This window comes from Oncorhynchus mykiss, chromosome 14 (genome assembly GCF_013265735.2).
Source record: "Oncorhynchus mykiss isolate Arlee chromosome 14, USDA_OmykA_1.1, whole genome shotgun sequence".
NCBI lineage: Eukaryota > Metazoa > Chordata > Actinopteri > Salmoniformes > Salmonidae > Oncorhynchus > Oncorhynchus mykiss.
Genome location: NC_048578.1, coordinates 42,365,748 through 42,390,037, shown reverse-complemented (window position 1 = coordinate 42,390,037; position 24,290 = coordinate 42,365,748). Strand labels below are relative to the sequence as shown.

Here is a 24,290-nt window from a genome sequence, read left to right as displayed (position 1 = left end):
TATTGTTGTTAGGACTGAAGGGGTCTGTCTGTCAGTAACTATATTGTTGTTAGGACTGAAGGGGTCTGTCTGTCAGTGACTTTATTGTTGTTCAGACTGAAGGGGTCTGTCTCTCAGTAACTATATTGTTGTTCAGACTGAAGGGGTCTGTCTGTCAGTAACTATTGTTGTTCAGACTGAAGGGGTCTGTCTCTCAGTAACTATATTGTTGTTAGGACTGAAGGGGTCTGTCTGTCAGTAACTATATTGTTGTTAGGACTGAAGGGGTCTGTCTGTCAGTAACTATATTGTTGTTAGGACTGAAGGGGTCTGTCTGTCAGTAACTACAGTTGTAGTCTGAAGTCTGAAGTTTATATACACTTTAGACAAATACATTTAAACTCAGTTTTTCACAATACCTGACATTTAATCCTTGTAAAAAATCCCTGTCTTAGGTCAGTTAGGATCACCACTTTATTTTAAGAATGTGAAATGTCAGAATAATAGTAGAGAGAATGATTTATTTCAGCTTTGAATTCTTTCATCACATTCCCAGTGGGTCAGAAGTTTACATACACTCAATTAGTATTTGGTAGAATGGCCTTTAAATTGTTTAACTTGGGTCAAACATTTTGGGTAGCCTTCCACAAGCTTCCCAAAATAAGATGGGTAAATATTGGCCCATTCCTCCTGACAGAGCCTGTGTAAGGTTTGTAGGCCTCCTTGCTCGCACACGCTTTTTCAGTTCTGCCCACAAATTTTCAATAGGATTGAGGTCAGGGCTTTGTGATGGCCACTCCAATACCTTGACTTTGTTGTCCTTAAGCCATTTTGCCACAACTTTGGAAGTATGCTTGGGGTCATTGTCCAATGGGAAGACCCATTTGCGAATTCCTGACTGATGTCTTGAGATGTTGCTTCAATATACAGCATCTTCACATGGTCCTTTGCTGTTGTTCTGGGATTGATTTGCATCAAAGTACATCCATCTCTAGGAGACAGAACGCATCTCCTTCCTGAGTGGTATGACAGCTGTGAGGTCCCATGGTGTTTATACTTGCGTACTATTGTTTGTACAGATGAACGTGGTACCTTCAGGTGTTTGGAAATTGCTCCCAAGGATGAACCAGACTTGTGGAGGTCTGCAATTTTTTTTCTGAGGTCTTGGTTGATTTCTTTTGATTTTCTCATGATGTCAAGCAAAGAGGCACTGAGGTTGAAGGTAGGCCTTGAAATACATCCACAGGTACACCTCCAATTGACTCAAATTATGTCAATTAACCTATCAGAAGCTTCTAAAGCCATGGCATCATTTTCTGCAATTTTCCAAGCTGTTTAAAGGCACAGTCAACTTAATGTATGTAAACTTCTGACCCACTGGAATTGTGACACAGTGAATTATAAGTGAAATAATCTGTCTGTAAACAATTGTTGGAAAAATTACTTGTGTCATGCACAAAGTAGATGTCCTAACCGACTTACCAAAAACTATAGTTTGTTAACAAAAGATTTGTGGAGTGGTTGAAAAAATGAGTTTAATGAATCTAACCTAAGTGTATGTAAACTTCCTTCTTCAATTATAGATATAGGTCAGGTAGAACATTAACCATTTCAATGAGCATTGCTAGATATAGGTCAGGTAGAACATTAACCATAAGGGTACAGCGCTCTAAAGCCTTGGCAGTACTTCAGCCAGACGGTGAGGATGGTGATAATGCACACAGCAGCCAGCCATGAAAACCCTGGCCTCACCTCACCTCACCTCTCCAGGGTTTCCCTGCTCTGTCTGAGCGTTAGAGACAGACAGACACAGACAGCAGAGAGGTAAAAATATCAGAGAGCTGACAGGCAGATCGTCATCTTGTCATGCTAAGATCATTTAGCTCCACCTTGGCAGAGCTCAGAACAAAAACAGAACTAGAACAGAGATTAGAGTCCTGATGTCCAAAACAAGCTGGATATGTCAATAGGGTGGAGTCCAGCAGAGTGGACTGGCTGAAGTACATACTGAGGGGAAGTCCTTGTTGTTAAAACAATCTACCCTCTGTGCCCAATAACATGCTTAACTTAGAGCCTCTCTCTGTAGGATACATAAAGAGATATTCATGACTCTACAGTCACTACACAGTTACTCTGACAGACCTGCTACCGTTATTATATTCCTGGGTCTCTACAGTCACTACACAGTCACTCTGACAGACCTGCTACTGTTATTATATTCCTGGGTCTCTACAGTCACTACACAGTCACTCTGACAGACCTGCTACCGTTATTATATTCCTGGGTCTCTACAGTCACTACACAGTCACTCTGACAGACCTGCTACCGTTATTATATTCCTGGGTCTCTACAGTCACTACACAGTCACTCTGACAGACCTGCTACCGTTATTATATTCCTGGGTCTCTACAGTCACTACACAGTCACTCTGACAGACCTGCTACTGTTATTATATTCTTGGGCCTCTGCAGTCACTACACAGTCACTCTGACAGACCTGCTACCGTTATTATATTCCTGGGTCTCTACACAGTCACTCTGACAGACCTGCTACTGTTATTATATTCCTAGGTCTCTACAGTCACCACACAGTCACTCTGACAGACCTGCTACAGTTATTATATTCCTGGGTCTCTACAGTCACTACACAGTCACTTTGACAGACCTGCTACCGTTATTATATTCCTGGGTCTCTACAGTCACTACACAGTCACTCTGACAGACCTGCTACAGTTATTATATTCCTTGGTCTCTACAGTCACTACACAGTCACTCTGACAGACCTGCTACTGTTATTATATTCTTGGGCCTCTGCAGTCACTACACAGTCACTCTGACAGACCTGCTACTGTTATTATATTCCTGGGTCTCTACAGTCACTACACAGTCACTCTGACAGACCTGCTACTGTTATTATATTCCTGGGTCTCTACAGTCACTACACAGTCACTCTGACATACCTGCTACAGTTATTATATTCCTGGGTCTCTACAGTCACTACACAGTCACTCTGACAGACCTGCTACCGTTATTATATTCCTGGGCCTCTGCAGTCACTACACAGTCACTCTGACAAACCTGCTACCGTTATTATATTCCTGGGTCTCTACAGTCACTACACAGTCACTCTGACAGACCTGCTACTGTTATTATATTCCTGGGTCTCTACAGTCACTACACAGTCACTCTGACAGACCTGCTACAGTTATTATATTCCTGGGTCTCTACAGTCACTACACAGTCACTCTGACAGACCTGCTACTGTTATTATATTCTTGGGCCTCTGCAGTCACTACACAGTCACTCTGACAGACCTGCTACTGTTATTATATTCCTGGGTCTCTACAGTCACTACACAGTCACTCTGACAGACCTGCTACTGTTATTATATTCCTGGGTCTCTACAGTCACTACACAGTCACTCTGACAGACCTGCTACCGTTATTATATTCCTGGGCCTCTGCAGTCACTACACAGTCACTCTGACAGACCTGCTACCGTTATTACATTCCTGGGTCTCTACACAGTCACTCTGACAGACCTGCTACCGTTATTATATTCCTGGGCCTCTACAGTCACTACACAGTCACTCTGACAGACCTGCTACAGTTATTATATTCCTGGGTCTCTACAGTCACTACACAGTCACTCTGACAGACCTGCTACAGTTATTATATTCCTGGGTCTCTACAGTCACTACACAGTCACTCTGACAGACCTGCTACCGTTATTATATTCCTGGGTCTCTACAGTCACTACACAGTCACTCTGACAGACCTGCTACCGTTATTATATTCCTGGGTCTCTACAGTCACTACACAGTCACTCTGACAGACCTGCTACCGTTATTATATTCCTGGTTCACTACACAGTCACTCTGACAGACCTGCTACCGTTATTATATTCCTGGGCCTCTACAGTCACTACACAGTCATTCTGACAGACCTGCTACCGTTATTATATTCCTGGGCCTCTACAGTCACTACACAGTCACTCTGACAGACCTGCTACCGTTATTATATTCCTGGGCCTCTACAGTCACTACACAGTCATTCTGACAGACCTGCTACCGTTATTATATTCCTGGGCCTCTACAGTCACTACACAGTCACTCTGACAGACCTGCTACAGTTATTATATTCCTGGGTCTCTACAGTCACTACACAGTCACTCTGACAGACCTGCTACAGTTATTATATTCCTGGGTCTCTACAGTCACTACACAGTCACTCTGACAGACCTGCTACCGTTATTATATTCCTGGGCCTCTGCGCTTTATCCTGGCCAAGTCGCAGTTGTAAATGGGAACTTGTTCTCAGCTGGCCTACCTGGTTAAATAAAGGTGAAATAAAATGTTTTTAAATAAGAAGTGTTACCTACATACTCTACTGTGAGACATGTTACCTACATACTCTACTGTGAGACGTGTTACCTACATACTCTACTGTGAGACGTGTTACCTACATACTCTACTGTGAGACGTGTTACCTACATACTCTACTGTGAGACGTGTTACCTACATACTCTACTGTGAGACGTGTTACCTACATACTCTACTGTGAGACGTGTTACCTACATACTCTACTGTGAGACGTGTTACCTACATACTCTACTGTGAGACGTGTTAATCATACTCTACTGTGAGACGTGTTACCTACATACTCTACTGTGAGACGTGTTACCTACATACTCTACTGTGAGACATGTTACCTACATACTCTACTGTGAGACGTGTTACCTACATACTCTACTGTGAGACGTGTTACCTACATACTCTACTGTGAGACGTGTTACCTACATACTCTACTGTGAGACGTGTTACCTACATACTCTACTGTGAGACGTGTTACCTACATACTCTACTGTGAGACGTGTTACCTACATACTCTACTGTGAGACGTGTTAATCATACTTTACTGTGAGACGTGTTACCTACATACTCTACTGTGAGACGTGTTAATCATACTCTACTGTGAGACGTGTTACCTACATACTCTACTGTGAGACGTGTTACCTACATACTCTACTGTGAGACGTGTTACCTACATACTCTACTGTGAGACGTGTTACCTACATACTCTACTGTGAGACGTGTTACCTACATACTTTACTGTGAGACGTGTTACCTACATACTCTACTGTGAGACGTGTTACCTACATACTTTACTGTGAGACATGTTACCTACATACTTTACTGTGAGACGTGTTACCTACATACTTTACTGTGAGACATGTTACCTACATACTTTACATGGCAATGTCCGCAATTGGTACTATGCCAGGAGCTACTTCTACTGCCAGGAGCTGCTTCTAGTGCCAGGAGCTGCTTCTAGTGCCAGGAGCTGCTTCTACTGCCAGGAGCTGCTTCTAATGCCAGGAGCTGCTTCTACTGCCAGGAGCTGCTTCTACTGCCAGGAGCTGCTTCTAATGCCCGGAGCTGCTTGTGGATTTGACAGCTCTGTCACGGTTCCACCTCCAACACCGTCAAATGACCAGGTATGTGTCGGCTAACGCAAATCTGATTGTATCGAGCCCTTAGTCTCTGGACTAAATAAATATGGACACATTCCACGCTGCATCTTGGTCCTCTCCTTCCAACAGCTGTTACAGAACTACCCACCACAACCGGACCAAGCAGCGTGGTAACCAGGAGCAGAGGGTTCTGGACCCCTGGACATGGGAGGAGATTTTGGAGGGTAAGGGCACAGGCTGGGGAATATCGCAGCCCCAGGGAAGAGCTGGAGGCAGCTAAAGCCGAGCGGCTGTGATATGAGGAGTTAGGCACCAGCCCTACGCACGATGTCCCCGGTTCGCCAGCACTTGCCGGGCTACAGGGAAGATCCAGCCAGGACAGGTTGTGCAGGCTCGGTGCTCGAGACCTACAGTGCACCTCCACGGTTCGGTCCATCCGGTGCCTCCTCCACGCACCAGGCCTCCTGTGGCAGCCCCACGCACCAGGCTGTTTCTCTGTCACCTCCCTCCAGGTGCTCTCGCCTGTCCAGCGCTTCCAGAGTCTCCCTCCTGTCCAGCGCTTCCAGAGCCTCCCTCCTGTCCGGAGCTGTCAGAGCCGCACGTCAGTCAGGAGCTGCCAGAGCCGCCCATCAGTCAGGAGCTGCCAGAGCCGCCCGTCAGTCAGGAGCTGCCAGAGCCGCCCGTCAGTCAGGAGCTGCCAGAGCCGCCCGTCAGTCAGGAGCTGCCAGAGCCGCCCGGCATTCAGGAGCTGCCAGAGCCGCCCGTCAGTCAGGAGCTGCCAGAGCCCGCCCGTCAGTCAGGAGCTGCCAGAGCCGCCCGTCAGTCAGGAGCTGCCAGAGCCACCCAGCAGTCAGGAGCTGCCAGAGTCGCCCTTCACACCGGCGCTGCCCGAGTCGCCCTTCACACCGGCGCTGCCCGAGTCGCCCTTCACACCGGCGCTGCCCGAGTCTCCCGTCTGTCTGGCGCTGCCGGAGTCTCCCGTGTATTCGGGGCCCGCTGCAAGGCTCACCAGTCCGAGGTCGGCGGTGAGGGTCACCGCTCCAAAGGCGCAACTTAAGTGGGCCAAGACTATGGTGGAGTGGGGTCCACGTCCTGTGCCAGAGCCGCCACTGCGGGCAGATGCCCACCCAGACCCTCCCCTATGGTTTTAGATTTTGCGGCCGGAGTCCGCACCTTTGGGGGGGGGGGGGGTACTGTCACGCCTGACCGTAGATTGCTTTGTATGTTTCTATTTTTAGTTTGGTCAGGGTGTGATGTGGGTGTGTATTCTATGTTTGGTTCTATGTTTGTATTTCTATGTGTTTGGCCTGGAATGGTTCCCAATCAGAGGCAGCTGTCAATCGTTGTCTCTGATTGAGAACCATACCTAGGCAGCCTGGTTTCGCCCTTGAGTTGTGGGTAGTTGTTTTCTGTTTTGTGTGTATCACCTGGTCGTTCTCTTTGTTATTTTGGTTATTTTGGTGTTAATTTAAATAAATATGGACACATACCACGCTGCACCTTGGTCCTCTCCTTCCAACAGCCGTTAGTCTCTCAGCTTCCCATCCCCTCATTCCTTTCTCCTGAGAGAGAGAGACTGAACAAGACTGGCTAGTCCATCACGTCTTGATGACCGAGGGGTGGAGAGAGAGAGGGAAGGAGAGAGGGAGAAGGCCTCTCTACCTCTTTCCAGTTTAATGAATATGAAGTGGAGATGAATGACTACAGAGACATAGCCTCACTCCTCAACTGTTCAACACTGCTAGACTGGACCAGGGGCAGGGGGGAGGGGAGGGCTGGGGCCTGTAAACGTGTTGGTTTTTCCCCAGCCAAGGTAGGGCCGAGCTGGGCAAACACACAGGGCTGAGCCCCCCTCTGGGCCTCCTTACTGTCAACAGCTAACCTGTTCAGTTTGTTTCCTCCCTGCCACATATTAACTTAGTCCCACTTCAAATAACAAGGAACGTCAGGGGAATACCCAAACTTCTCCTCCACTTAGACACACACACACACACACACACACACACACACACACACACACACACACACACACACACACACACACACACACACACACGCGCGCACACAAACAGATATACACAGGGGTCATGGTGACGTTGTTATAAAATGAGACTTGGTAAAGGAAGACAGAACAGAAACACAACCCTAAGGAGGAAATAACTCATTTTCCAGTAAGGATAGATCCAGAATAGACCATCTAAACTTTTCCACTCAAGTTGAACCGTAAAACTTCCTAGAGAGTGACACCCTCCCAGAGAGCACAGATACAGAGCAGAGAAGACAATGTAATGGAGGGTTTATTATGGATCCCCATTAGTTCTGCCAAGGCAGCAGCTACTCTTCCTGGGGTTTATTATGGGTCCCCATTAGTTCCTGCCAAGGCAGCAGCTACTCTTCCTGGGGTTTATTATGGATCCCCAGTAGTTCCTGCCAAGGCAGCAGCTACTCTTCCTGGTGTTTATTATGGATCCCTATTAGTTCCTGCCAAGGCAGCAGCTACTCTTCCTGGGGTTTATTATGGATCCCTATTAGTTCCTGCCAAGGCAGCAGCTACTCTTCCTGGGGTTTATTATGGATCCCTATTAGTTCCTGCCAAGGCAGCAGCTACTCTTCCTGGGGTTTATTATGGATCCCCATTAGTTCCTGCCAAGGCAGCAGCTCCTCTTCCTGGGGGTTTATTATGGATCCCCAGTGGTTCCTGCCAAGGCAGCAGCTCCTCTTCCTGGGGGTTTATTATGGATCCCCAGTGGTTCCTGCCAAGGCAGCAGCTACTCTTCCTGGTGTTTATTATGGATCCCCATTAGTTCTTGCCAAGGCAGCAGCTTCTCTTCCTGTGGTTTATTATGGATCCCCATTACTTCCTGCCAAGGGAGCAGCTTCTCTTCCTGGGATTTATTATGGTTCCCCATTAGTTCCTGCCAAGGCAGCAGCTACTCTTCCTGGGGTTTATTATGGATCCCAATTAGTTCCTGCCAAGGCAGCAGCTACTCTTCCTGGGGTTTATTATGGATCCCCATTAGTTCTTGCCGTGGTTGCAGCTAAAATGTTGCAAATAAACTAACTTTTTGTCCAGTACAGAAAACCAGCCTAAAACCCCAAACCGCAAGCAATGCAGGTGTAGAAGAACGGTGGCTAGGTAAAACTCCCTAGAAAGGCCAGAACCTAGGAAGAAACCTAGAGAGGAACCAGGCTATGTGGGGTGGCCAGTCCTCTTCTGGCTGTGCCGGGTGGAGATTATAACAGAACATGGCCAAGATGTTCAAATGTTCATAAATGACCAGCATGGTCAAATAATAATAATCACAGTGGTTGTCGAGGGTGCAACAGGTCAGCACCTCAGGAGTAAATGTCTGTTGGCCTTTCATGTGTTCATCATCAGCAAGGACAGGAGGTTTTTTAGGGCAATATCCTAGATAACATTTGTCTCCTATACTCAAGGCCAAATATATACTGGAGCTGATTACCAAGACAACATTGAATGTTCCTGGGTGGCCATGTTAGAATTTTGACATAAATCGTCTTGCAGGGCAAGACTTAAAAATGGCTGACTAGCAATGATCAACGACCAACTTGACAGAGCTTGAAGAATTTAGAAAATATTAATATGAAAATGTTGTACAATCCAGATGTGCAAAACTCTTAAAGACTTACCCAGAAAGACTCACAGCTGTAGTCGCTCTTAGAGACTTACCCAGAAAGACTCACAGCTGTAGTCGCTCTTAGAGACTTACCCAGAAAGACTCACAGCTGTAGTCGCTCTTAGAGACTTAACCAGAAAGACTCACAGCTGTAGTCGCTCTTAGAGACTTACCCAGAAAGACTCACAGCTGTAGTCGCTCTTAGAAACTTACCCAGAAAGACTCACAGCTGTAATCACTGCCAAAGGTGATTGTAACATGTATTGACTCAGGGTTGAATAATGATCTAATCAAGGTATTAGTGTTACATTTGTCATTCATCTTTTAAAAATGTTAGAATTTTTCTTCCGCTTTGACATTACAGAGTATTTTGTGTAGATCGTTGAAAAAAAAGACAATTCAATCCATTTTAATCCCAATTTGGCGCTGTATGTTCCATAAAATAAACCACAAAGTGCTTGGTGACACAACAGTCCAGACAGAATGATATAATGCTGCTCCTTCTCTCATCCCTCCTTTACCCTCCATCATGGCCTCCACCACCTCCTCCTGTTGAGGAAACTGACATCATCTACATCATCTACAAACTATTTTAAATGGCTGCCATTTTTTACACAAAGATTGACGGCAAAGATTTTCATTTTTCCGTTCACTATAATGGGGGATCCTGTTTTCTGATAACAATGCTTGCAGTAACGTGGCCGGCCTTGAATTTCCGTGGCTTCAAAGAGAGGGGGCAGTCGTTCTACCTTAGCCTGATGGATGGTTGGGTACTAAGTACAGGAAGTTAGGACCTAGGCCTGATGGATGGGCAAGACGAACAGGAAGTTAGGATCTAGGCCTGATGTATGGATGGGCAGGAAGAACAGGACATTAAGACCGAGGCCTGATGTATGGATGGGCAGGAAGAACAGGACATTAAGACCGAGGCCTGATGGATGGGCAAGACGAACAGGAAGTTAGGACTAAGGACAGGAAGTTAGGATCTAGGCCTGATGTATGGATGGGCAGGAAGAACAGGACATTAAGACCGAGGCCTGATGTATGGATGGGCAGGAAGAACAGGACATTAAGACCGAGGCCTGATGGATGGGCAAGACGAACAGGAAGTTAGGACTAAGAACAGGAAGTTAGGATCTAGGCCTGATGGATGGACACTTAGCTGTGGAAACTACCATGGTCAGAACAGCAGAAAATGTTTAGACAACCCATGTTTTATCCAAAGTAGAATAATGAATGTCTCAGTAAAAGTGATCAATAGACGAATCATTGATTGTGCAGTCTGTGTTCAGTACTCAGAATGTACCTTAAAGGTGATGACCTCCATGCCCAGGACAGAGGAGTAGAAGTTGCAGGTGGCTGGAACATTCTTCACGGTCAACACCAGGTGGTCCAGGTGACTCACCTGTGCAGGGATGGACCTCTTATATCTCACCCCCACCGACACCACATCCAGCCCACAGGACCTGGGCTGTAGCTGGGACGACATGGCCAGAGACAATGTAAGTGTGCAAAAAATCATGCATGTAAAATAAACTACTCACATGAACGTGTAGACAGCGTCCCACCGTGGTCAAATTAAGTAGTACTATGATCAACATCTGCGGTAAACTGTATTCGGGTAATTACGGTATATCGGTAAACAGAAACCAATGTAGCGGTGTCATTTTCTCCATTTATAAAATACGATATTCATTACAGTCTAGATACAGGTTAATATCTTATAATCTAATACATAAATTGTACTGTGGGCGACTACACAAGCCTCTCGTTCATAAAAGTGTTTTCTGAAGACAAGGAACTATTCCGTAGTTCCGTTTAAGAACAGCTGCCATTAGTTATATTCTACAGGTCTTTCATGTCGGTAAATCCCTTGACAACGCACCAAGTGACAACCTAAAGCACGGAGCCACATCGTTCCTTTGTAGTTTCAGCCTTCACTTCCTTCTTCCCACATACTTAACTTGACCATAATACCGTAATTGCTGGAGTATTCCGCCTACCATATTATGGGCAGCTTGATGTATCAACACAATATCCGTGTAAAAACACGAGGTGAAATCATATCCGTTTCATCTGAACATAATGCTTACCCCGATATAGATCTTATTGTCCATGTTTGCCACTCTAAATTGATAGTGATCCATAGAGGTTTTGAGGCACATATCTTTATTGTAAAATATACTGAACAAAAATGTAAACGCAACATGCAACAATTTCAATGATTTGACAGTTAATATAAGGAAACCAGTCCATTAAAAATAAACGAGGACCTAATCTATGGATTTCAGATGACATAGGCCCACACACTTAACAGACAGGCCCAGTCAATCAGAATACGTTTTTCCCCACAAAATTGATTTATTACAGAAATAAATACTCCTCAGCACCCTATAGCAGTGGCCTTTTGCCCAACCTCACAACAAAATGAGAGAAATAAACTTTTTGTGCATATGGAACATTTCTGGGATCATTTATTTCAGCTCATGAAACCAGCACTTTACATGTTGTGTTTATGTTTCTTCAGTATATATATATATATATATATATATAAAACATTCAGGCTCAGTGAGGCCAGGTGGTCAGACACACAGTTCCACATTGGAGCCGAGACTGATGAACAAATCACCTTCTATCATAAATAACTACTCAATATTATTTGCAGATTTTCCCTGGACGATGCAGTTTCCCTGGACGATGCAGATTTTCCCTGGACGAGGCAGTTTCCCTGGACAAGGCAGTTTCCCTGGACGAGGCAGTTTCCCTGGACGAGGCAGATTTTCCCTGGACGATGCAGTTTCCCTGGACGAGGCAGTTTCCCTGGACGAGGCAGTTTCCCTGGACGAGGCAGTTTCCCTGGACGATGCAGTTTGCTGGCCATTAGCCAATCGGCGTTTCTCAACGAGATCATATCACGCGACAGCATCCAACTGGTAATTACCACATTCCCACTCTATTAACTCTGATCAACCCTATTGAGCATGTCTGTAGAGGTGCTCCACCTGGAAACAGCTTACTGATTGATTAACTCTGATCAACCCTATTGATCATGTCTGTAAGGGTGCTCCACCTGGAAATAGCTTACTGATTGATTAACTCTGATCAACCCTGGAAACAGCTTACTGATTAACTCTGATCAACCCTATTGTTCATGTCTGTAGAGGTGCTCCACTTGGAAACAGCTTACTGATTGATTAACTCTGATCAACCCTATTGATCATGTCTGTAGAGGTGCTCCACCTGGAAACAGCTTACTGATTTGCTATACCTCCGAAATCAAGTGGTCACACCTCCCTTGGAGAAGCCTGGTTCACGACGAGGTTAGTTGAAACAACGTGGCCCTCTCAACATCACCCCCTGTGAACTGAAACAACCACATCTTCTGCATGGATCATCAATTATAAAATATATCCTCTAAGGCCAAACAACAAGTGATGGAAGAATATATTTCATGATAAAGATGAACATGGGGATATTACACTACAGGACCGGTCTGGCTCCCTATTCCCTTTATAGTGCATACAGGGAGCCGTTTGAGAGCAATGCAACACAGTGCAGTAGGAGGCCTTGATGAAGATAGCCAGGTTAGTAGGGGAAGCACTGTCAGAAAGACACAATACAGTTCATTTACAACTGGTCATTATCAACAATAACAGAGCTTCAACCACCCAAAACTTTATTTGTACAGGGAGGAGGTAATGACGGCAACCGTGAGAACACATGGAACCTATAGAATGTGATGTCATCGTGGCATGGAACACTCCCTCCCTCTGTGTGAACAGCCAACCTACAGCATCCTACAGGCCCACCGCTCAACAAGAAAGAGCGCTATCAGAATGTACACAAAGAACCCAGCTCTAGAAAATAAAAAGATTAACACATTTTTAAAAGGGAACAAAGTCTTCATTTTAACTGTGAATATTCAGTCTACAATATTTTAGAAATAATAATATACAAGTTGAGAATATTAAGTTTTGTTTTCTCTATTTTCTGTCTCAGTTTTCCCACTCTAGTTATTGCACTGGTGTTCCAGATATGAAGATGTCTCTTGGTGGTTGAAGTTCTAGGCCAAAACACAGGACAGAGGCAGCAGCCTGGCCGGGGTCTAACCTGGCCTGGCTCCAACCTGGCCTGGGGTCTAACCTGGCCTGGCTCCAACCTGGCCTGGCTCCAACCTGGCCTGGCTCCAACCTGGCCTGGGGTCTAACCTGGCCTGGGGTCTAACCTGGCCGGGATCTGGCCTGGCTCCAGTCTGGCCTGGGGTCTAACCTGGCCTGGCTCCAACCTGGCCTGGGGTCTAACCTGGCCTGGCTCCAACCTGGCCTGGGGTCTAACCTGGCCGGGGTCTAACCTGGCCTGGCTCCAACCTGGCCTGGAGTCTAACCTGGCCGGGGTCTAACCTGGCCGGGGTCTAACCTGGCCGGGGTCTAACCTGGCCGGGGTCCAACCTGGCCTGGGGTCTAACCTGGCCTGGGGTCTAACCTGGCCTGGGGTCTGGCCTGGCCTGGCTCCAACCTGGCCTGGGGTCTAACCTGGCCTGGGGTCTAACCTGGCCGGGGTCTAACCTGGCCTGGCTCCAACCTGGCCGGGGTCTAACCTGGCCGGGGGTCTAACCTGGCCGGGGTCTGGCCTGGCCTGGCTCCAACCTGGCCTGGGGTCTAACCTGGCCTGGGGTCTAACCTGGCCTGGGGTCTAACCTGGCCTGGCTCCAACCTGGCCTGGCTCCAACCTGGCCTGGGGTCTAAACTGGCCTGGGGTCTAAACTGGCCTGGGGTCTAAACTGGCCGGGGTCTGGCCTGGCTCCAACCTGGCCTGGGCTCCAACCTGGCCTGGGGTCCAACCTGGCCTGGGGTCAAACCTGGCCTGGCTCCAACCTGGCCTGGCTCCAACCTGGCCTGGCTCCAACCTGGCCTGGGGTCTAACCTGGCCGGGGTCTAACCAACACTTGGAACTCATAATAAATGTGATTCCCAAATGTCACTATTCCCTATATAGAGCAGTACTTCTGACCAGAGTCCTAAGGGTAGTGCACTATATAGAGATAGGGTGGTATTTGAGACAGAGCCATAATGTAGCCCTCTGTTCACTTCCTGGTCATACTGTAGCAGAATCAACAGGTTGTCATGGTGACATTACAAGGTCAGGATCACTAGGAGGTTGTCGTTATCCTTCAGGACCCGTATCCACAAAGTGTCCCAGAATAGGAGTGATGATCTACGATCAGTTGGGCTACTTAGGTTTAATGAATAAGATTATATGGACTGATCCTAGACCGCCACTGATCCTAGATTAACAGTGATGGACTGGTGCTAGATCACAACTCCGAGATGTCATGATGAAACACTGTCAGAGGGCAGGAATAGAAAATGCTTCATGTGATGGGCTAGAGTTAGACTACATACTAGCATCAGTTAACAGACACCTACATCCCTTCTCAACGACGGTTCAACACAGTTCATAATCAATAATCACTACTATTGATTCCGATGTCATGAATATGATGCAATACGAGTCCAAATAAACTGATAGAATTCCCAACGGAATCCAAGTCCGTCACATCTTGTTCTCCCCATTAAAGCCTGTACAACATTCTACAGTTTTAACTTAAAAACTAATTCAGCAAGCTTTGACACACTGACAGTCTGTGAGCCGTTCCAGAGTATTGATAAATGCAGTTAAGTCTTTCAGGTGGAGAGCAGGGTCAGGTGGGGACAGTGGAGTCCCTTTTGGGGTAAGACAGGTAAGGGAGAGTGGGGTCTGTTGGTCCTCTCAGAGTAGGTAAGGGAGAGTGGGGTCTGTTGGTCCTCTCAGAGTAGGTAAGGGAGAGTGGGGTTTGTTGGTCCTCTCAGAGTAGGTAAGGGAGAGTGGGGTCTGTTGGTCCTCTCAGAGTAGGTAAGTGGCATCTCTCATGTCTCTTACTACACTATGAGGACACCACCTTCCTGTCTGTCTCCGTCTCGTCTGTCTCCGTCTCTCCAAACACCAGCATGTCAGTTGGATAAAAGTCAGTGATGTCTTAAGAATGAAAACATGAACAATGTAAATGGTCTGACTAGGAGAAAGGCCTGCAGAACTGACACGGTGTTATATACTGGAGCTGTCTGCCTGGAGCACCGCTGACCCCTGACCTCCAGCTCTCCAGGTTAGACCACACTCTCCCGGTTAGCAGACACCAACACGGCCCTGCGGCAAATAGGACAGGTGGAGTTCTCAGACAGCCAGCGGTCGATACAGTGAACATGGTACTCATGAGAACAGGGCAACTTCCTCAACTTGTTCCCCTCAGCATACTCTGTGATACACACACTGCAGGTCTTCAGAGCATCACTCTCCCCAAAGTTCCTGGTGGAGAGGTTGTCGATCTGCTCCTTGGTGAGTCCTCTGGGCTGTTCCTCATCCTCATCATTCAGGAGGAAGAAGTGAGCAAGGCGGAGGAAGGGTAGTGACCCTGGTTCCTCCAGACTGATGGGGGCACGGGGGCGACCTCGCCCCTCCCTGGGGGTGCCCCCCACCCCTAAACCTATCCCTGGGGCCAGACCTACACCAACCCCCTCTTCCCCCTCCTCTGTCCTTGCCTCCCCGGCTCCTCCTACACTAGGCCCACCCACTGAGACAGGAGGCTCCGCCCCCTCCGCCATACCAGCTACTCCCCCGTCGGGAGTGTTGAGCGCCTCTGCTAGGTCGGCAGCGCCAGTGGGGTTACCACCGCCACGGTTTGAGTCCGAGGAGTCAGAGTCTGAGTCCATGAAATAGCTGAGCTCTCCGAAGCCGGTCATGATCTGTCGTATCATGGTCTGCAGAGCCATGGAGGTGGCCTCTCCCAACCCTGCATCACTGATCCTCCTGATGGGGATCCTGATGGTGCTGACGTACGTCCTCACACCCGCACGCTCGGACCGGGAGAAGGTCCTGCGGAACCCCCCCCTCTCACTCTCGTACAGGAAGGTGTTGTTGGAGTTCTGGGAGCGTGAGCGGGTTCTGTTAGCAATGCTGTCCCTCTGGCGGTACTCACCTGGACGAACACGGCGCACCTGCAGGTCCAGCATGATAGTGGGGGGACGTCGTCCTGCTGCTCCCTCCGCGCCCGCGGCCTCTCCCTCCTGGGGTGGGGTGGTAACGGGCTCTGGGGCGTTCCCAGACCCTGTTCCGGCTGACTGGACATCGTACTCTGCAGTGCTTTGCCGGGACAGAACATGCTGTCGAGTCCGTGAGCTTCCCTCTGCGGGGGCCTGGGGGGGCAGGGTGGGGGGGCTGTGTGAAGGGGCGGCGTTGGGCACGTGGCGGGGGAGGCCGTCCAGTCGGTCCAGGGTGAGAGGGGAACGGCTCCGTGTGGTGCGAGCCCTGGTCCGGCGCTGCTCAGGGCTACGGCTGCGGGCTCGTCTCTGGCCCCGTCGGGGAGGCTCCTCAGGGGGCGGGCTGGGGGGGGCGGGGGCCGGGGTGGCCTGCACCAGGGGACTGGCTGGTCTGGAGACAGGAGGGGTGGCGGTGACAGGGCTGGGCGGCTGTGGGACTACCTCTACTACTAATTCTGGGACCATCTCTGCTTCTACTTCAGCCTCTGGCTCCATCTCCGCTTCTGGCTCCACTATGACAGCCATCTCCTCCACAACTGGTTCCTCGAGCACCTCTCCTGTCTCCATGGGCACCCCAGTCCCTGCCCCAGTCCCTGCCCCAGTCCCTGCCTCAGTCCCTGCCTCAGTCCCTGCCTCAGTCCCTGCCTCAGTCCCTGCCTCAGTCCCTGCCTCAGTCCCTGCCTCAGTCCCTGCCTCAGTCCCTGCCTCAGTCCCTGCCTCAGTCCCTGCCTCAGTCCCTGCCTCAGTCCCTGCCTGGACCTCCACTCCGACCACTGCCTCCACCCCATCGCCAGGTGCTTCTGCTGGGCCTTCCTCCTGAGCCTCCCCCTCGCCCGTCTCCACATCGGCGCGGGCCTGCTGCTCGGCCAGGTTACGGTTAACGTTGATCTCCAGACTGAACCGGAAGTCTCCGCTGTTTGGGTTGGTCCGGCTCACTGCCCGCCATGACTGGTTGCCTCTGTGACCACTGCGGGTGGTGTTGCCTGTCCGCCTGACGGTGTTCAGCCAATCCAAGAGGGTGTCGCCATTAGACGGGTCCTCTGGACCTTCCACCGGTTCTGTTGGTTCTAGTAGAAGACAGAACATATCAACATTCTAGAGACGGTTCTAATAGAACAGAGAGAACGCGTCAACATTCTAAATGGAACAGAGAGAACGCGTCAACATTCTAAATGGAACAGAGAGAACGCGTCAACATTCTAGAGAAAAAAAAACTGTTGTTTGCAGTGACTGTGGCAATTTCACCATTAAAGAAAACATTTTTAAAAGCAGCCAACTTTGAATTTCTGCATGAAAGACAATGAAAAGTACAGAGGAGCCTTACCTCCTGTAGCTTCTCCAGTCTCACTGGTGTTGATGCTAGGCTGCTGCTGCTCTGGTCCATCCTTAATCTGCTGCAGCCGACTCAACAACTCCTCTGCTGTGATCTCACCTAGGAGGGATGAAACTACAACTCAGTACACCGACACTGGCTCTAACTGCCTTCATTTACTACTGGAAATACACAAGTATTTGCCCATAAAGCTGTAGTTTGTCTCCTGGTTACACAGCAACAGGACAGTACTGAGAACCACCAGACTTACCAGGACAGGCCCTGTCCTCTCACTGCTCTCCACGGGAAATACTGCCCACCTCCCACTCCACTGGCCTGATGTGGTATCTTCAGTTGTCCGCAGGCTTTGGTTTTCCAGCACATCATAAGAAAAACTCAACCTGAGACAACGACCTTAGATAGCCAATCTAAAAACCTGACTGAAAAAGTCATTCAACCCACAGTCTGCAATAGAAAAATAAGGACTACATGAAACAGAAAGTGAAGACGTCTAACTTTTCTATGAGATTGAAAATCCATCTCTACACTGCTCTGTTAAGGTTGTTGTCTAATGAGGATGTTGTCTAATGAGGCGTGTTACAGGTTTATAACAGGTGTTACTACAGGTGTATTAAAGGAGAGTCAGTTACCTGGGGTACCCAGCAGGTTGTTGTCTCTCATCAGCCGGTAGTCTGCCTCACTCAGGTTGTTGACAAACTGGTAGAAGGCCTCCTCCCGGTCTAGCCGGTCCCGTTGCCGCCTGCGCTGGGCCTCTGGTTGGTCACTGGCGCCCGGCTCGGAACTGTCGGAGCCCTCCATCGGGTGTCGAAGGGAGAGAAGCTGGAGATAAACGCTGTCTATGAGTCCCCACGATCCAGCTGCTAGGGATAATCAAATATATTTTAACATTAGCAATTGTCAAAAAGTGCTTTTACAGTAGCCCGGCCTAGACACCAAAGCACAATTAAGGCAGAAGCAAGAGCACAAGAGCCAGGAAAACGTCCCTAGAAGGAAGAAACCTCGAGAGGAAGCAGGCTCAGAGAAGTGTGCCATCACCATCCTCTTCTCGCTGTACCGGGTAGACAATAGAAATGCCCAGCTGCATCTTCAACACACTGACACAGCAAAGGGTCAGCAGACCTAACACACTGGCTGGGTAGTGGTGGGGAAGGCCACGGACAGGAGACTGTCAGCAGACCTAACACACTGGCTGGGTAGTGGTGGGGAAGGACACGGACAGGAGACTGTCAGCAGAGCTAACACACTGGCTGGGTAGTGGTGGGGAAGGACACAGACAGGAGACTGTCAGCAGACCTAACACACTGGCTGGGTAGTGGTGGGGAAGGACACAGACAGGAGACTGTCAGCAGACCTAACACACTGGCTGGGTAGTGGTGGGGAAGGCCACAGACAGGAGACTGTCAGCAGAGCTAACACACTGGCTGGGTAGTGGTGGGGAAGGCCACAGACAGGAGACTGTCAGCAGAGCTAACACACTGGCTGGGTAGTGGTGGGGAAGGCCACAGACAGGAGACTGTCAGCAGAGCTAACACACTGGCTGGGTAGTGGTGGGGAAGGCCACAGACAGGAGACTGTCAGCAGAGCTAACACACTGGCTGGGTAGTGGTGGGGAAGGCCACAGACAGGAGACTGTCAGCAGAGCAAACACACTAGCTGGGTAGTGGTGGGGAAGGCCACAGACAGGAGACTGTCAGCAGAGCTAACACACTGGCTGGGTAGTGGTGGGGAAGGACACGGACAGGAGACTGTCAGCAGAGCTAACACACTGGCTGGGTAGTGGTGGGGAAGGCCACAGACAGGAGACTGTCAGCAGAGCTAACACACTGGCTGGGTAGTGGTGGGGAAGGACACGGACAGGAGACTGTCAGCAGAGCTAACACACTGGCTGGGTAGTGGTGGGGAAGGACACGGACAGGAGACTGTCAGCAGACCTAACACACTGGCTGGGTAGTGGTGGGGAAGGCCACAGACAGGAGACTGTCAGCAGAGCTAACACACTGGCTGGGTAGTGGTGGGGAAGGCCACAGACAGGAGACTGTCAGCAGAGCAAACACACTGGCTGGGTAGTGGTGGGGAAGGACACAGACAGGAGACTGTCAGCAGAGCTAACACACTGGCTGGGTAGTGGTGGGGAAGGCCACAGACAGGAAACTGTCAGCAGAGCTAACACACTGGCTGGGTAGTGGTGGGGAAGGCCACAGACAGGAGACTGTCAGCAGAGCTAACACACTGGCTGGGTAGTGGTGGGGAAGGCCACAGACAGGAGACTGTCAGCAGAGCAAACACACTAGCTGGGTAGTGGTGGGGAAGGCCACAGACAGGAGACTGTCAGCAGAGCTAACACACTGGCTGGGTAGTGGTGGGGAAGGACACGGACAGGAGACTGTCAGCAGAGCTAACACACTGGCTGGGTAGTGGTGGGGAAGGCCACAGACAGGAGACTGTCAGCAGAGCTAACACACTGGCTGGGTAGTGGTGGGGAAGGACACGGACAGGAGACTGTCAGCAGAGCTAACACACTGGCTGGGTAGTGGTGGGGAAGGCCACGGACAGGAGACTGTCAGCAGAGCTAACACACTGGCTGGGTAGTGGTGGGGAAGGCCACGGACAGGAGACTGTCAGCAGAGCTAACACACTGGCTGGGTAGTGGTGGGGAAGGACACGGACAGGAGACTGTCAGCAGAGCAAACACACTGGCTGGGTAGTGGTGGGGAAGGCCACAGACAGGAGACTGTCAGCAGAGCTAACACACTGGCAGGGTAGTGGTGGGGAAGGCCACAGACAGGAGACTGTCAGTAGATTCTAATAACATTGAATATTTTTGATGTTATTGTTATACAAGGCAAACAGAGCTAGTCACCCCTAAATTACATTCATCGACAAATAGAATTAGACCGATTACCTTATTAGCTACCAAGTTAGCTAGCGTTCAGTAAACTGCTGTTAACGTAATGAGGACATTTCAGACATCAAGGGAAAATATTGATGGCCCGGTGATCATCCTTTACTCCGATGCAACAACATGTCACATCCTTTAAAAGTCTCATTTAAAACGGAGTCCCTTGTTTTGATTACAAATCAGCAGCTAGCCAGTCAGACTAAAGTCGAGAAAAACAAAATGGAATCATCTGGCGAGCTAACAATTAGCATGCTAACTAGCTTAGCAAAAAATGGCATCTAAAAAGATGGACTAACAACTCCGTTAGCTAGTTACATCCCAACATTTACCATTTAAAAGACAAAGCTAGATAAAATAATGATTTCGTTGGTATATTGTTATGATTTTAAGTTGTGACCATAGCAAACATTTCAAGTTGGCAAGACTAAATAGCTAGTTAACGCAAGATAAACATTTGGCTAGCTAGCAGACCTGCTAACGTTGGCTAGCAGGCTAACGACAAACTTTTACATTTGCAGTCATTTGTGGAATTAGCAAGCTAACATTAGTTAGCTCTTGTGGTGTATTTTGTGTAAATAGACATCCACTTACACCAAAAATGATGATTATGCCATCCGCTATAGAAAAAAAACTTGACGTCTGTGTTGTTTGTAGCTGGCGCAAACGGGGTAGTTTAGTTAGTAAGTAAATAAATGAAAACCTCGAAACAATGCTAACTACCGTTAGCTACATGACATCAGGAATAAGGAAGACCGAAATATTTTCACCAACACGAAACTAAGCCAGTAAAGGTTAGAAATAACGTTGGCTGCCTCGCTAGTGAACATGGTCCCTTTCAAAATATATGTTTTTGACGTTGTTATCTAACTAACGTTATAATCCACACGGATTACTTGGGTCAGTTAGTTGATTAAGCAATCTAGTCCGCTAGCGAACATCTTCCGACGCCGCTGCGACCGATCGCTGCTAGCTGACCGCTAAAGCTAGCTAACTAATAACAGGTTAGCACAATTTAACGAGCCACTTTATATTTCAAGACGAGTTAACAAAATCTAAATATGTTATCCTTTTTACAGTACCTGTCTTGTATTTGTGTCGTTATTCCTTATTTGTGGACTTTCGTAGTTTTATTCTAACAAATTCGCTTAACTATTTGGGTACGGCCTCAGGATTTCATTTTCTCAGGGATTTTCCGGAAACTGGGGGAGAATGAGACGGAAGAAGGATGTTTGTTTTTGGTCTGTACTTTGACTGCAGCGCCACGTAGTGGTGAGAGATGGAATTCACAAAAACAGATTCATGCAACATTATTTTTAAATTTCATTTTATTTAACCTTTATTTAACTAGGCAAGCCAGTTAAGAACACATTCTTATTTACAATGACAGCCTACCAAAAGGCAAAAATGCCTCCTGCGGGGACAGGGGCCTGGGATAAAAAAACAACAACAATATAAATAGAGGACAAAACACACATCACAACAAGCGAGACAACACAACACTACAAAAATAGATCCCTAAGACAACAACATAGCAAGGCAGCAACACATGACAACACAGCATGGTAGCAACACATGACAACACAGCATGGTAGCAACACACGACAATAATATGGCAGCAGCACAAAACATGGTACGAACATTATTGAGCACAGATAGCAGCACAAAACATGGTACGATCATTATTGAGCACAGATAGCAGCACAAAGGGCAATAAGGTAGAGACAACAATACATCACACAAAGCAGCCACAACTATCAGTAAGAGTGTCCATGATTGAGTCTTTGAGCTCGTTCCAGTCGCTAGCTGCAGTGAACTGAAAAGACGAGAGACCCAGGAATGTGTGTGCTTTGTGGACCTTTAACAGAATGTGACTGGCAGAACGGGTGTTGTATGTGGAGGAAGAGGGCTGCAGTAGATATCTCAGATAGGGGGGAGTGAATGGGTGTTGTATATGGAGGATGAGGGCTGCAGTAGATATCTCAGGGGGGAGTGAATGGGTGTTGTATATGGAGGATGAGGGCTGCAGTAGATATCTCAGATAGGGGGGAGTGAAGGGGTGTTGTATATGGAGGATGAGGGCTGCAGTAGATATCTCAGATAGGGAGGAGTGAATGGGTGTTGTATATGGAGGATGAGGGCTGCAGTAGATATCTCAGATAGGGGGGAGTGAAGGGGTGTTGTATATGGAGGATGAGGGCTGCAGTAGATATCTCAGATAGGGGGGAGTGAAGGGGTGTTGTATGTGGAGGATGAGGGCTGCAGTAGATATCTCAGGGGGGAGTGAGGCCTAAGAGGGTTTTATAAATAAGCATCAACCAGTGACGGGTATACAGAGATAACCAGTTTACAGAGGAGTATAGAATGCAGTTATGTATGAGGAGCATTGGTGGCAAATCTGGTAAAGAACATCTAGCCGCTTGAGTGCACCCTTATCTGCCTTGAGTGCACCCTTATCACCCTTATCTACCCTTATCTGTAATCTAGCATGGGTAGGATGGTCATCTGAATCAGGGTTAGTTTGGCAGCTGGGGTGAAAGAGGAGCGATTACGATAGAGGAAACCAAGTCTAGATTTAACTTTAGCCTGCAGCTTTGATATGTGCTGAGAGAAGGACAGTGTACCGTCTAGCCATACTCCCAAGTACTTGTATGAGGTGACTACCTCAAGCTCTAAACCCTCAGAGGTAGTAATCACACCTGTGGGGAGAGGGCCATTCTTCTTACCAAACCATATGTTGTGGAGGTGTTCTGAACAATGCTAAGGCAGAGAAAGCTTGTTGGACACTAAGAAAGCTTTGTTGAAGAGCATTTAACACAAAATCCAGGGAGCGGCCAGCTGAGTATAAGACTGTATCATCTGCATATAAATGGATGAGAGAGTTTCCTACTGCCTGAGCTATGTTGTTGATGTAAATTGAGAAGAGCTTGGGGCCTAGGATCGAGCTTTGGGGTACTCCCTTGGTGACAGGCAGTGGCTGAGACAGCAGATTTTCTGACTTTATACACTGCACTCTTTGAGAGAGGTAGTTAGCAAACCAGTCCAAAGACCCCTCAGAGACACCAATACTCCTTAGCCGGCCCACAAGAATGGAATGGTCTACCGTATCAAAAGCTTTGGCCAAGTCAGCACAACATTGCTTAGAATCAAGGGCAATGGTGACATCATTGAGGACCTTTAAGATTGTAGTGACACATCCATAACCTGGAGTGGAAACCACATTTCCATATATCATCAACAGTAAAACAATCAAGGCACGGCAGAGGACAGGGAGAGCTCTGCAGGGTTGATTTATAACATCTGAATGTGCATCAGATGGCAACAAGATCATATTATACAGCAATTTCATCAGGTGACATGAATACAAAGCCGGTGAGAGGTGGATAGAATAGGATGAGAGGCAAAAGGTCTGTGTAACCAATAGACAGTCAGAGTCCCGAGTGTGGTGGAGGTACCTGTACCAGACAGGCCAGGGAGAGAGGAGTGAGTGTGGTGGGGGTACCTGTACCAGACAGGCCAGGGAGAGAGGGGTGAGTGTGGTGGAGGTACCTGTACCAGACAGGCCAGGGAGAGAGGGGTGAGTGTGGTGGGGGTACCTGTACCAGACAGGCCAGGGATAGAGGGGTGAGTGTGGGAACAAACATAGTCTGTCCCATGGCCAGGGAGAGAGGGGGGAGTGTGGGAACAAACATAGTCTGTCCCATGGCCAGGGAGAGAGGGGTGAGTGTGGGAACAAACATAGTCTGTCCCATGGTTGGGATAGAACGTTTGTAGTCAACAAAGTATGCAGGAGTCATGAGGCAAAATAGCAAAATGCATAGTATATAAGTACTTGGGCCTAGCCATTTTAAGTTCAGAGTCACTCGCCCCAACAGTGCCTGAGTGCAGGAGGCGAGCGAA

General features: G+C 48.3%; 1 protein-coding gene across 16 annotated transcripts; it reads right to left on the bottom strand.

Moving 5' to 3' along the window:
• Positions 1 to 12,668: 12,668 nt before the first annotated feature.
• LOC110489238 (E3 ubiquitin-protein ligase RLIM) lies at positions 12,669 to 21,603 on the bottom strand. 16 transcript variants are annotated; one of them, XR_005036020.1, is made up of 6 exons: positions 21,473 to 21,603; positions 18,124 to 18,354; positions 17,486 to 17,593; positions 13,979 to 17,228; positions 13,621 to 13,751; positions 12,669 to 13,247 (listed from the first exon to the last, which is right to left on the bottom strand). XR_005036020.1 is itself a non-coding variant. In XM_036943584.1 (4 exons), exons 2-4 carry the CDS (start codon positions 18,290 to 18,292, stop codon positions 15,232 to 15,234), a joined length of 2,274 nt encoding a protein of 757 aa, XP_036799479.1. In that variant the 5' UTR covers positions 18,293 to 18,354; positions 21,473 to 21,603; the 3' UTR covers positions 12,669 to 15,231. The 16 variants fall into 16 exon arrangements, 3 of the variants coding, with proteins under 3 accessions (XP_036799479.1, XP_036799480.1, XP_036799481.1); XR_005036014.1 differs by having other exon boundaries at positions 12,669 to 13,231; positions 13,264 to 17,228; XR_005036013.1 differs by having other exon boundaries at positions 13,280 to 17,228.
• Positions 21,604 to 24,290: the final 2,687 nt, after the last annotated feature.